This window comes from Macrosteles quadrilineatus, unplaced genomic scaffold, assembly GCF_028750875.1.
Source record: "Macrosteles quadrilineatus isolate MER2022 unplaced genomic scaffold, UCM_ALF_1.0 Scaffold_2__2_contigs__length_208266976, whole genome shotgun sequence".
NCBI classification, from domain to species: domain Eukaryota; kingdom Metazoa; phylum Arthropoda; class Insecta; order Hemiptera; family Cicadellidae; genus Macrosteles; species Macrosteles quadrilineatus.
This window is the reverse complement of record NW_026542595.1, coordinates 139,393,091-139,406,640: the sequence shown is the minus strand read 5'-3', so window position 1 is coordinate 139,406,640 and position 13,550 is coordinate 139,393,091. Positions and strand designations below refer to the sequence as shown.

The following is a 13,550-nucleotide window of genomic DNA, read 5'->3' as shown; positions in this document are numbered from 1 at the left end:
ACCGGCGGCACAGCACGATAAACATAACCTCACAAAACTACAGTAGTATTCACTATTTTGACTGATCTCTAAATAATTGCGTTGACAGATTGAGAAAATTGAGATCGCTCGCTGCACCCAGCGCTTGTCGTGGCAATAGTTTAAATTACTGTTTGGACGGAGTCCCAAACGCCTTCGAATTAGGTCATTAGATAACGCTACAAAGATTAGTACAAGTAAGTCCCTCCTGTACCACGACAGACTTATGACTTGCTCAACTGATGTGAGAGTGAGTGCTAGTGCTAGTTGACACTTCGTCGTCCACGTCGCTCGGTCCGATCGGACTGTAGTGGATCTGTGAAGCTCGCCATGCAGCTGACGTGCTGACTGGACTGAGCTGACTGAGTAAGGACTGACTGAAAGTGGCGAGATTGAACTGTCTAGCTAGGGCGAGGTCCCGAGTTGTCGACGAGTAAAATCACAAGTCTAAATTTACTTAATAGCCTAATTCTAACTTTAGTTTTGATGTTGACAATATTTATTTATTTGTCTGTCAAAACTAAACTTGCCGTCCTATTCAATTATGTTTATATGCATTAAAATAATTTTAATTTTTACGACCTCTTTGGGCCCGCCCGCATTGCGGGGTTTCGCGGTTCCTAGATCCGGCCCTGTTTCTATGCATACCTTAAAGCCTCAGTTTGCAGTACCTCAGTTGTCCATAAGGATGAAAAACATAAAAGGGTGTGTTAATACAATGGTAATGATGTACATTTAAAATCTTACTTAGAAAACCTTATTTCACGTCTAAAAACATTGGTATGCCTTTCTTGTAAGGCTTTCTGTTGAAACATATACTATTATTAATACAACACCTATTATATTGTTATCTAACAACTGATAATACAGACTTTGACCTTATTCAACTTCTCAACACAACTTCTGCAATCAAAGAATGAAGATGTGATGAATACCTTTTAAAGAATCATTGTAACTTTTCAGTAGAAATGGAGTTGGATCCAAAATTTATGGATGGATGCCCGGATCGCAACAGAGATCCTAAGTTATACACGTGAGTTAAAACAACTTGTTCAATTAATGTTAACAATTAAAGAATTGTTCAATTAATTTATTAAACTTAATTAATACAAATTTTCTGGATGTGTTGGATGTATACAGATATATTATTATTTGGTCAATACTTGGATTACATGTCTCATAATCTTTATATACCGATTATAGGACTATTGCTTGCTATACAGTTAAGTGTTTGGTGCACAACTAATTGCTTGGCACACAACGAATTACATGAATCAACAAAAGCAATTAGTGCTCTATTTTCTCTCCTAGTTTTTGGAGGAATAATATGAAAATGTGCTACGAAAGTTAAACAAGAGTAAGGAAAATGTTCGTTTGCTAATGAAGTTGATGAATAATACGACACAATATTAAATTATTTCTTTAGGACGCAAATCTTTCTAGTTAAAAACATAGTTTCCTTGCTTGAGCCGGGAATTACTTACGATCGTGTAATAAATTGCTCCGAAACAAAAATGTCTCGTAACATTTTACGTTTAGATGATACTTAAAGTTATTCGAAATCAAGTAGACTATAAATAGCTGGGGAAAATAAACTTGTAGAATCTGAAGTAGTTGCAAGACAATAAAACATTATACAAGTACTAGGTTACTAAACACCTAATAGTTGAAAAAATAACCCAATCTTTCTTCTGTAGAATAAGCTATCCAACCAGGGTATTTATTCTAACATGATTTTGAGAGAAAAGTTTGCGTTAGAAGGATAACATGATAGCTTTGCTACTGACCAAGACCAGCAGGTTGATTAGCCATGACCATTATACATTGTTAAAAGCTCAACAATTAAGCACATCATTTTTGAGGTGTTGCCTCCCGGATTACTTTACAATATTATTCTAGATATACCTAGAAATACGTTATTGTTGCCACTGTAATCCACTGTGGTCTGGATGGCGACCGGTTTCGACACTCATGGTGTCATTGTCAAGCCATAAAGACGTGTTGTCACTCCTAGGAGGTCGTCATAAAGTCTTGAAAATAAATACACGAGAGACGTACAAACATATTTACAAATAAATAATACAGTATGGCCATACAAGAACACTATTTAATTCTTACGGCGCGGCTGCGGGTTCAGGGTGTATGTCTAGACGACCTCCTAGGAGTAACAACACGTCTTTAAGGCTTGACAATGACTCCATGAGTGTCGAAACCGGTCGCCATCCAGACGACAGTGGATTACAGTGGCAACAATAAGGTAAATACCTCTAGAGGTTAAATAACCTCTAGAATAATAATTAAGAACAGCTTGGTCCAGTTTACAGATATCAAAAAAGCTACTGTAGTGATTTTCTCGAGGTCTAACTGGCAAACCCACTGATTAGTAGAACTAATTCAGCCATATCAAGATGTGAATAAATTGGCTGAATAGTTGGGGTGGTCATAGTGCTCGCCTTGTGAAATCTTTTAGTCGCCGGTGTTGAAAGGGATTTTCACCTTTCACCTTTTTCCCTCCAGATACATTCCGAAGGGCATCAACCCGGCGAAAGCCCATTACATCGCCTTTACCATGGTAAAGAGAGCGGAGTGGGGAGCCCTAGAACCCAGAGAACCTCCTGTACCCATCAAATTCCCCCGTGTGGTCCTCTGGTACTACGACATCGACGTCAACCCCTGCCACAACGCCGAGGAATGTGTCCAGAGGGTCCAGGACATTCAGAAACACCACATGGATCTGGGGCTACCGGACATCGCTTACAAGCAAGTCCTAGAGTATTAGCAGAGCACCCGTCCTTCGTACGGGGTTGGCATATAAGTATAAAATACTTATTGCAGTTATACTCAAGCTTTGCGTTTGCAATGGGGGAGAACACGGTTTGATAAAATTTGCTTCTTTAAATTTACAGTATTCTATAGTATTACACATCTACCATAGCCATAAAGCCATAATGTTTTACTACTTCACCTAAACAAAAGAGAAAAATAAATTATCAAAAATTGGCAAAATATCACAAATTATTCATGAAATTAAAAACATAAACATAACTGTAAACAATCCTACTTTGACGGTTAGTTTTCATTGCGTATCACAGTTTTTTGTTGCTGCTTAGTTCAAATAAGCTGTTTTCATAAATGCAAAAAAAAAATAGTGTGTCACCCTGTTGGTAAATCTTATAGCTTTTTAATGCTTTTGCATATCATAGAACCAACTTTTTTAGTTGAAACAGCTGACTAAATTCTTTAATTCCCTTTAAATATGAATACTCATAAGGTTAACATGGGGAACTACAGAGCCACTGGGGTGGAGCCCGAAGGATTTTTGAGATAAAAATATGCCTATATGTTAATCGGGAATATGAGCTAATCATCAAGCCAAATTTCAGCTCAATCCGTACAGTAGTTAATGCGTGATTGAACTTCAAACAAACACACATACTTTCACATTATTTATAACATTAGTAAGATAAGAATGATATCACATTTCACATTATAGGAGGCTAGTCTCTAGCCAGTGTAACGTTATTTCCAAGATTAATTACTTTTTTATTTTGTGCAATTGGTCTAAAGAGGAGACCCAAAAAAAAAAATTCATTATTGTTACAAAAATCACAGTTTATTTAAAATAAAACAATTTCTTCTAAAACACTTTCTACTTCACCTTTAAGAGCCCGAAATCAAGCTGAAATTTATTACTTCCATTAGTTTTTGAAATATCAAAAGAAATTAACAAATTTAAAACATTCGGCTAATATTTTTATGGGACATTTTAAAACAATTAATTCCTGGTACACACTTGAGCCCTGTGAACAAACAAACCCTTTCCTAGCTTACCTGTCTACAATACAAATACATATTTCATTAATGTTTCAAACTTCTTTAAATTAAATTCAAACTTCTTTAAATTAAAAGCTAAACAATTTAATGATATTCTTCAAAAATTAAATTAGGTTACATTAATTTCTTCTTGAATAAAATAAAATTTACAATTGCTAAACTTTTCTACAATCTCTAAAAACTTTATAGCATTTATTGTTTTGATATCCAAATTTAACTCTTTTAAAGAAATTTTAAAAGAATAAAAAGGTTTATATTTACATCTTTTACTAGTTGAAAGCAAAGTTCAATATTTAATATGAAAACATCTACGATCTTTCTTGTTATTACAATAATTAGCATAGAGAGAGATAAAAGTCAATGAATTAAAATAACATAAAATAAAATAAACTTACTACCGGTACTCATTGAGTAGGCTGCAGAAATTCACCCCAGGTCTGGACACTACACTCTTGAACTGGCAATCCCACATGGAAGCAGCTCCCTTATATAAGATATCTCAGTTCTGGAACCTTCTACCCCTACTCGGGCCAGCACTTGCACTGGACCAGGTGATAAGGAAGCTTCCAGAGCTTTCTTATCAAGATGTCTTGCTACTGCAGGCTACTCCTGACTATTGTGAATATAAAACTTCAATTTCAAATCTTTACAACAACAAAAAATAAAATAAAAATTATTTTCTCAAATTCCTATTGGAAAGTATACCATGTTACACCAGGAACCGTTTTACACGATATTTTGGAGGCAGAGTGGGTTGCGCCACTTTCACATAGCCGAATGGTAATTGGTGGGATTCGAATTAGAAACCACGGGTACTAATACACCGTGCTCTACTACTACATTAGCTCGCTGCCACGTACATTTGATTCATACAAAACAACAGAGTGGTGATGATGAGTGTTAAATGGATGTGATGGCAGTTTTGTTACGTACAGGTGAGGGTTTTTGTATTTTTTTTGGCCAGAAGGTCCATTTAACATAAACAAATTACAAAGAACAGTTAAGTTTAGTCACACTACTATAATATTACCAATTTTTTATTCACGTTACCGATTATATTTGAAGCAAAATATGAGCAAACGGTAACGCTAGGAACACAACTATCGATTTTGGACGGTTGATAAAAGTTGAGACCATGACTAATCCTGCTGTAAATTGAAGCCTAATAGATGTTATATAGTCAACGCTTTACGCTATACTACGAACAACTACGGTCTTGTTGAATAATTACTGAACATACTACAACGATTTCAAGATACGAGTATCAATTAATGGTAAATGTCAATGTATGTTTATTTCTACTGTACTTCAGTTGACATTTTCATGTTGTACTTGACAGTTTCCTCGTAGGCGGTGACGGGAGAGTGTATGAAGGAAGAGGCTACACCAACACCCCCAGCAAAGTAGGAGACAAATGGGCAAAGTACGAGGGAAAGAGCTTTGATGTCGCCTACATAGGTCGGTTCTCCGAAGGTAGGATGACAATTTGAGTAATCCTAGGTATAAAACACAGGTTTACTTGCTTGAACATTCATACCAAAGAAACCCTTCAAACCTTCCTTTTCTGATGGTAAGCTTTCACAGCTAAAGAACACTATCAAATTTCTGTCCTCAGAAGCACCTAGTCCTCTAACTGATGAAGGCTGACGTTTAGGGCCAGTTGCAGCAATCCATCTAGGTTTAAACCTGCACGTCAAATTAAGGTACAGAGAAAACTTGTATTGGATGACTTTGCACTTTCAGCTCTTTATAGTATGTTGTGCTGGTAATGTACTTGTGATGAGCAGGGAAGAGTCCGAGGGGCGAGCACTGTGCAAGAATTCCTATCGCAAGTGGCACACGGTGTTTGTCCGTTGTAGTACATGAGGGTATGTTGAACTTTGCCCTAGACACCAGCGACCAGTCCTAGATACCACTAGTGTTGAATGTCTCCTCTGTACCTTACTTCTCTAAGAAACTTGGGATTTCCCCTGAAGATGGATGGCTGTGACTCAGCCTAAACTTCAATTTTTTTCACAATTGCTTCTTCGTGGCCATCATCCAAAGAACAAGATATGATATGATCTTAATTTTATTTACAGACAGACCGGCTTATCCTGACATGGCGGAAGCAGGCCTCAACCTGATACAACACGCTGTTCTAGATCAACATGTCGACCTCTTCTTCGACTTCGTGGAGGACAAGAAGCGCTCACAGTGCATCGACGATTGTCCCTACCCCGCCCCTGACCCGGAGCCGGGCGATCCCATCGTGGACTTCGAGGGTCTCGGAATATGAAGGATTGAAATCCAAAAATCTGTCATTATTAGCCTTGCGTTCATCAGTGACCGTTGTATGTTTCGAGATTATTGTCTTCATGTGATGATTCTGGAGGGTTTGAGAACGTTGTAGGTTCTGTGGAACCAACGTGAAAAGATATAGAATACATTTGAAAGGAGAAAGACGGGCTTAAGAATATATTTAGGCTTGCTTATACAGCTTTTTGCTACTCAACTAAAGATGATACGATTATTACTAGTACTATTCTAGGCTTTTGCGAGAGATGCGAGTTTTATTCGGACTAAAAAACGTAGATGGTGTTAGCATATTGTTTGAAATAAAAAACAAAAACTACGGTATAGATAATTGATTTAGCATTTTGATGAACATTAATCGAAAGGTTAATTTCGATTGGATAAATATATGTGTAATATGAAATGATGTAAACTAGTTCGAGGTAATAAGTCAACAACAACAGAGCAGTCACACATGATCAGTACATTGTAAATATTAAACATTTTATCATAATCACCTGTGAATGAATCTACCTCTACTTTGTTAAATATCTTACCATTCCAATTATTCATGTAATCTGAATAGGTTTATAACCACAGCTATAAATCTTAACCTTGATTTTGGCCGGCCATGTTCTTCAATAGGTCCATAGTGGAACGTATCAAGCAAAACGAGGGTTGAATCGGTACAGTACAAGAGTAAACAGCGTTGATAAATACCTTTCCTACCACTGCATGGAAATGATCACATTGTCATACCTGTACGCAAAATAGCTCATTGCTACTCTACAGCGGGAATGGATTATTCCCACCCGCTAAATCAGATGATTTCACAATTTTGGTTTTTACACCACGGCAAGCAATTAACATAACCTTAAAAAGCAAAAACAACTTAAATTACATTATATATACTTATAAAAAGTTAATCTGTTTGCTATTATTAGTTGATTATTGGTAGGAAACATCTTGTGTGTATACTGTATAACGAGCAGAAACAGCCATTGCTGCTCTCGAAATGTGTGGCCACGCTCGGCTAAAGCATTCTGCGGACATCTACAATCTACAGTTGTTGAGCAGCTCTGCCGTACTTTGCGCTCTACTCAAATAGCTATAGTGACAGAATCAACCAGCTGAGAGTTGCACTACCAATTGAGTCAGAATACAGTGTATTCATTGCTTTTAGTAACTGTCAGCTTTACACGTAGGCAATACATTTTATATCTTAATAAAATCCAAATATTTAAGAAAGTTTAAAATATGCTATAAATATTTGTAAACAAATTGAGTGGATCAGTTTCATAAATATATTTATAAAAAGTGGTTTTCTCTACCGAAAATAATCTTATTTCTGTATTACCAAATAAATGTAAAAAAGTTGTTCAAACACTAAAACCAAATTTTGATAAAAGGAACGGGGGTAACTTTTGCTGCAATCTTAACAAACACAGTTTCAAGGGACACTAACTAAGCCTGAAACAAAAGAACATAGCCACTTGTTGGAAGCTAAGCTATCTCAGGACATAACTTTGTGTTAGATAAGATAACAATAACAGCTCTGTGTTTCTCAGTCAAAAACTGTTTACTTTATAACACACATACTTTGTGGGAAATGGGGGAGGTTACTAAAACATTTTATGAAATGCCATAGTTAAAGCAGTGATATTTTGATTGTTTACCTCCTGGATAGTTTGTAAGTATATATTTATTTTGATTTTACACTAAGTAATATATACAGAGACTATTTCAGCATTACATTTATATACAAATAACGCGTATTAAACGTGTGTGACTAATTCAAACTAGGAATAACAAGTCTTATTTAGTTTGTAAAATACAAAGATTTAATTCATTATAAGAAATGGAGTTTGTTAGCCCTTGGTTAGCCCTACCTGATATTTACCTGATATCTATACTATTATATAAAAATCTAATGGTGTCTGTATGTGTATTACTAATAGGTGCAAAAACTACTGAACCAACTGGGCTTAAATTATACAAAAATATAGCAACCATACCAAGGACCATAATAGGACTATTCACAATTCGATACTGACCAAAGGCTTTGCCCCTTTGGCTTTAAAAGTTCTGAAATGAACCTTTTAAAAGTAAATATTGATTGGTCTCCATGGCTGTGACGAGAACCCTAACAATGTTTGTTTACATTTGCTTTGACATTTAAATGTAAACAAGAAGAACTGCTAAACTGCATATTATTTCACAATTTCAGACAGCTGATTCAAAGAAATTAAATATAATATTTTCCATAACTATGAGGTAGGTTTATTTAAACTAACCTTTTATCATGGATTATTTATTCTAAAACTAAGTCAATGATTATAGAAAAAAAAGATTCTATAACCATTGCTGTATCAACTCCGGCTTTCCTTTGGATTTTTTAAAGTGTCTAAGTTATGAAAATAATGTTATTGATTTTCATGGAAACAGTATTAAAATTTCAAAGTATAGATGTTTTATATGAATTTGGAGGCTACTTTAAATAAATTCTAACTGCTTAACATGTGTTAGATTAACTTAACATAACTTGCACATCACATTGTTTTCTATAAGTATATTTAGGTAAATTAAGTTATTGTGTTTTGCTAAACCTATGCTTAAATTAAACTAAAGAATATCTTCAATAACTAAATTGTACGTCATTGATTTTTGTTTTCTAAAATCTGTTGTATATGTGTAACTATATTTGATTATCAAATAGTACAAAATACTGTTATTTTATCTTTCCGTAGCTTTCAGTTCACATTTCCTTTATTTGATACATTTATTATTTGTGTTTTGCCACACCACTGATTAAATTAAACCAAGGAAAATATCATAAAACTAAGCAGTACACAGTGTTTTTTTTTTGTTTCTAAAATCAATGAAATATCTGTAACAATGTTTACTTAATGGTAAGTGTGAAAATGTAAAGGCAATGGACGATGAAACTGATTAAAAGTACTGGTTTGTATATTAAGTTGTTTGTTGATATTTTTGTAGAGTAGAATCAGAGATGCAATGAAACATATACTGTATTTGCTATTACATTTTTTAGTCCTTGATGCTTTGATAATCATATTAGTTTTGTCTACTGTCTTTAATGCTAAATTATTTGTTTAAAATTTTGTATAGTACCTATAGACATAGTTTCTTTCATATTTCAAAAAACTATTGATAAGGCACAGCAATATTTCTAAAGTTTATAACAGCTGACTTGGCTAATGATTTATTGTGAGTGAAGAAACTGAAGATGGAAGGATTTGTGATGTAATATAAAGAAGAGTGAAATTTAAAAGAAAATGTTAATTAAATTTAATAATTAGTATTTTTGCAACTTCAAAATTGAAATTTAAAATGTCAATAATAAATTAAAAGATATGTAAGATGAAGGCATAAAGCATGTATGTCAATGTTTTATTTGAAGATTTGGTAAGTTTTTCTCATATCAGCCTACACAAGATTTAAAATTAATCAAAACCAAAATGGTGGTATCCACTACTTACCAGATTTAAAAGTCATATAACTTAAACGTTTCTATTAAGGCTACAAAAGTTGAATTTTGTTTCTAAAAGCGTTGGCGGAATTTTGTTTCTAAAAGCGTTGGCGGATGTGTAACTATTATATGCAACAGATGTAAAGATTAAAATGTTTCTATTTTGTGTCCTCTTCCCGTTGCAAAGCACGGGTACAACAGCTAGTATACCTATAATAATAATAATAATAATAATAATAATAATAATAATAATAATAATAATTGAAAATAACAAATTACAAATTTATAGAAGAAAAAAAATACATTGGATGCTTAATTTCAAGTTTCTTTTTAACAATCCTGATTTGGATTTTTTTTTCAATATTGAGGTTACCGATAACAGTTTTATGGGTAGTAAAATATAGGCAGAAATAACAATTTAATACCCACTCTCAACCCTGACGAGTCCTTTAAAACGTTTTTATAGTTAAAATTAACATTAAAGTAACATGCTTAGCTGTAAATTCTGTAATACTTACTCTGTTGTCCATGTCTTTTGCAGTAGAAAAATACACCACATCCTTAGTTTGAATGGTATGAAGGTATGGACGATTGTACAAATACAATAAACAAAAAAAAACTTAGTTACGGAGCTTTTCGACTGAATGACCGTCTTTCTTCGTAAGGTGGCTTCCACTCCAAAGGAATTATCGAAAAATTTAAGTTTAAACCAAATAACAAAGAAACTAAGTTTAGGTGCGAAATGTTATTTGTCTTATCACGACCATTTTGTAAAGAAAGACAACAATTTACAGCAATTTTGATCAAATAAACTTTTCAAAGTTTTGCAATTGTTGAATTTTCACCAAAATTGTTACTATTGAAACCCGATAAATTTATATTTGAGAAGTAAAAACGTCAAAGATCCGGTACAAATACTGGCCAGCGTTACATCAATCTTTGTGCTGAGCTATGTGAAAAAATTGTCCCCCAGTTCAACAACGTGGTCCCGCGAAGACTAAGATTTCACTACGGACATGACAACTTACCTACTAATTTTTGAAATAATATAATTTTAGGCAAAGTGACATAAAATGGGAGTGAAAACAAAAATAAGAAAGCCCTGGGGATTTAAGAAGAAGCCGAAGAGGACGCCGATCATCACCCGGGACCAGTGGGGGGCGACTGAACCCCTCTGGCGAGATACACTACAGGTGCCTGTGTTCAACGTGCTGATTAAATACTACACAGACTCGCCTCCATGTGACAACGAGGAGGAGTGCAGCGACAACCTCAGGATACTGCAGAGAAAGTGTCAAGACGAGCTGAGGCTGCCGGACATCCCTTACAAGTGAGCTGATATCTGTCAAAACTTGATTGATCTTGAATGGTTCTCTTGTGAGTGAGCTGGTAGCTGTTAAACTGTTTGATTGTTCTAATATCGTAGCTGTACAAATTTGAAATTGAACTACCAAATTGATCATTACACAATGATAGCCCAACAAATAAATCGATTTTAAAGTTGTCCCCTTGCCCCCGAGTTATTGGCTGTATTTGAGCTATTCCTATACCAGAGAGATTTTACATGTTATAACTGTTTGATTGATATATCCCCTAAAGTGAGCTGTTGTAAAACAGTTTAAGTTCACGGATCTTTAAGCTGGTTTCTCAGTAAGCGACCTGGTAGTTGTGGTATCAATTTAAATGATTTTTAAGTTGGTTCCTGTACTAAGTGACATGAAAGTTGTAGAAACAGTTTAGTTGATCGTAAATATTCTTTAGAAAGTGAACTGGTAGCTTTAGAAACAGTTAAATTGAGCTTAAAGCTGGCTGCCCCTAAAACTTGCTGATAGGCTGGTTAGCTGTCAATACTGTTCGATCACCTATTTCTACAATACATAGCTGGCAGGTTAGATCTAGGGTGATTGAGCTATTCCCTCAGTTACGATTATGTAGTTGCAAACAAAACAGTTTGATAACGAAGTTCTCTCACATGTTAGTATTAGCAAAAAATACCGATTGACCTTTAAATAGTTCCCAAAAACCTAATGTGTTGTTCTCAAAACAGTTTGACCACTCGGTACACATTCGGTAATAGTTAGACGGTTAGTGTCAACACTCTTTTATGATGGTTGCACCAAAATGATGTAATAATCTTTAAGCTTGACCCATAAAAGCTAGCTTGTAGTTGTTATAACAGTTTGGTAGAACTAACAAACAGTCGCTCACTCACACAAAGTTGTCAATATAGAGCTATTATTTTTGTAAATTCCACTTCCATTGCAGTTTCGTGATTGGTGGCGATGAAAGAGTATACGAAGGACGTGGGTGGTTCACGGCTCCTAGTAAGATGTTTGGTGAGGTCGCCCATTGGGAAGATACGAGTCTTGACATAGCTTACCTAGGCCACAGTGAGTAAAAGCTACCTTTACTTGTATACCAGAATGTTATTTCAGTTGGATTGGAATACATCAGGTTAAATGGCTACATGAGGCCACGTTACATTAGGTTGTTCAGTCTAGAAGTTAGGTAACACTAGGTTAGCTTAGCTTAGGCTTTTTAGGCATGTTACTAGATACAGTACAGCATTAGAATTTTTTTTTTGTCCTAGGACGCTAGGCACGGGCCTGGGATTGTTTTTCACATTACTTCAGGCCAGACCTAGGGGTTGCGGCATTATCACTTAGATCAAATCCATTGGTGACTTGGCGGGGATCGAACCCGGGACCTCACGGACCGAAGTCCCGCGCTTTAGCCACTACGCCAGCTCGCTCCCCACAGCATTAGAATAGGTTTAGGCTATGTTTGGCTAGGGTGGATATCTCTACCCCCCTTACCACAATGCAGTAAATAATTCTTTTACTGCTGCTTGTCTAAGAAGAGCATCTTAATTGATGGCTTAGCATTAAGTATGTCACTTGAGGCCGAAATATGCTTCAAGGTTAGAATGATATGTTATGCTAAGCTAGGTTATGTTATATGTAGAATGATTACTTTATTAGGCATAATCATGTTACCCACGTAAATTGTACTTATTGAGCTAGGTCAGGTATAGTAAGGTTGGCAAGACTAGGTTATGCTATAAAATGTTGGGTGGCTACGTTAGATAAGGTTATATCAGTGTGTTAATTTAAGAGAGAAATTAGGCAATCACCTACCTGACTACGGCGTGTATTAATTCTTACGTTCAGCCTTGTTAGGTATCACCATTGACTTTAAAGTCAATGGTATCACACCACATGCTTCATCACTTTTATGTGTCTAAAACTCTCTCGGTTACAGGAATGCCAGGTAAGCACATGACCCCAGCCTTGGGTGAGTTGCTGGAGTACGGAATCGACAAGAAGGTAATCGTGGGATTGTTCAAGTTCGAAGTTCTCTCAGGATGGGACGAGCCTCCGCCTCAAATCAAATTTCTTGAAACACAATTTTAAAAGTTGACTTTTAGGTTGGATGGGCATTAGGACCCAGTTACATGACGTCACCCTTATTTCATATTTTCTTACAACAAGCCCATTCATTTTTATAATAATAGTTTATTTGATTTCCTTCAAAATCTTCATGAAGTATTAATATTAAAATTATTATAGAGTAATTTTGAAGGGATTTTACAGTGAAGGTTGCTAAGCTGAGAACCTTTTAAAAAGGTAAGCTGAATATAAGTTATCACCAGTTGATCAGTGGCTTTTTATATTTAAATTGATGAAAAGGCGTTGAAGGTAATCTCTTGCAAGATACCCTCTCTCTCAATAATGACCAAAATCATAAAATCACGGTCAAAAACTTGCAAACATTAATAGAATTGCTGTGCACTTTTTGTGAATTTCTGTATTAACAACATTTAAAATGATTATCACCTTCTTAAGGAATGCAAACTTGTGCAAAAAGTGCATCTAAACCTCTCGTTTAATTGTAAAGTCTAAAACCTGTTCTAACGTATGTTGCATATTGGTAA

At 35.2% G+C, this 13,550-nt stretch overlaps 2 protein-coding genes across 3 annotated transcripts; both read left to right on the top strand.

The window, feature by feature from the left end:
• Positions 1 to 911: 911 nt before the first annotated feature.
• LOC128987492 (peptidoglycan-recognition protein SB2-like) lies at positions 912 to 6,604 on the top strand. Of its 2 annotated transcripts, none has more exons than XM_054408366.1 (3): positions 912 to 1,051; positions 5,192 to 5,325; positions 5,997 to 6,604. In XM_054408366.1, the coding sequence occupies exons 1-3, from the start codon at positions 987 to 989 to the stop codon at positions 6,128 to 6,130; spliced, it is 333 nt and encodes a 110-aa protein (XP_054264341.1). In that variant the 5' UTR covers positions 912 to 986; the 3' UTR covers positions 6,131 to 6,604. The 2 variants fall into 2 exon arrangements, with proteins under 2 accessions (XP_054264341.1, XP_054264340.1); XM_054408365.1 differs by having other exon boundaries at positions 5,934 to 6,604.
• Positions 6,605 to 7,704: 1,100 nt separating this feature from the next.
• Positions 7,705 to 13,121, top strand: LOC128988092 (peptidoglycan-recognition protein 1-like). Its single transcript, XM_054409293.1, has 4 exons — positions 7,705 to 7,816; positions 10,675 to 10,946; positions 11,882 to 12,006; positions 12,878 to 13,121. Exons 2-4 carry the CDS (start codon positions 10,690 to 10,692, stop codon positions 13,027 to 13,029), a joined length of 534 nt encoding a protein of 177 aa, XP_054265268.1. The 5' UTR covers positions 7,705 to 7,816; positions 10,675 to 10,689; the 3' UTR covers positions 13,030 to 13,121.
• Positions 13,122 to 13,550: the final 429 nt, after the last annotated feature.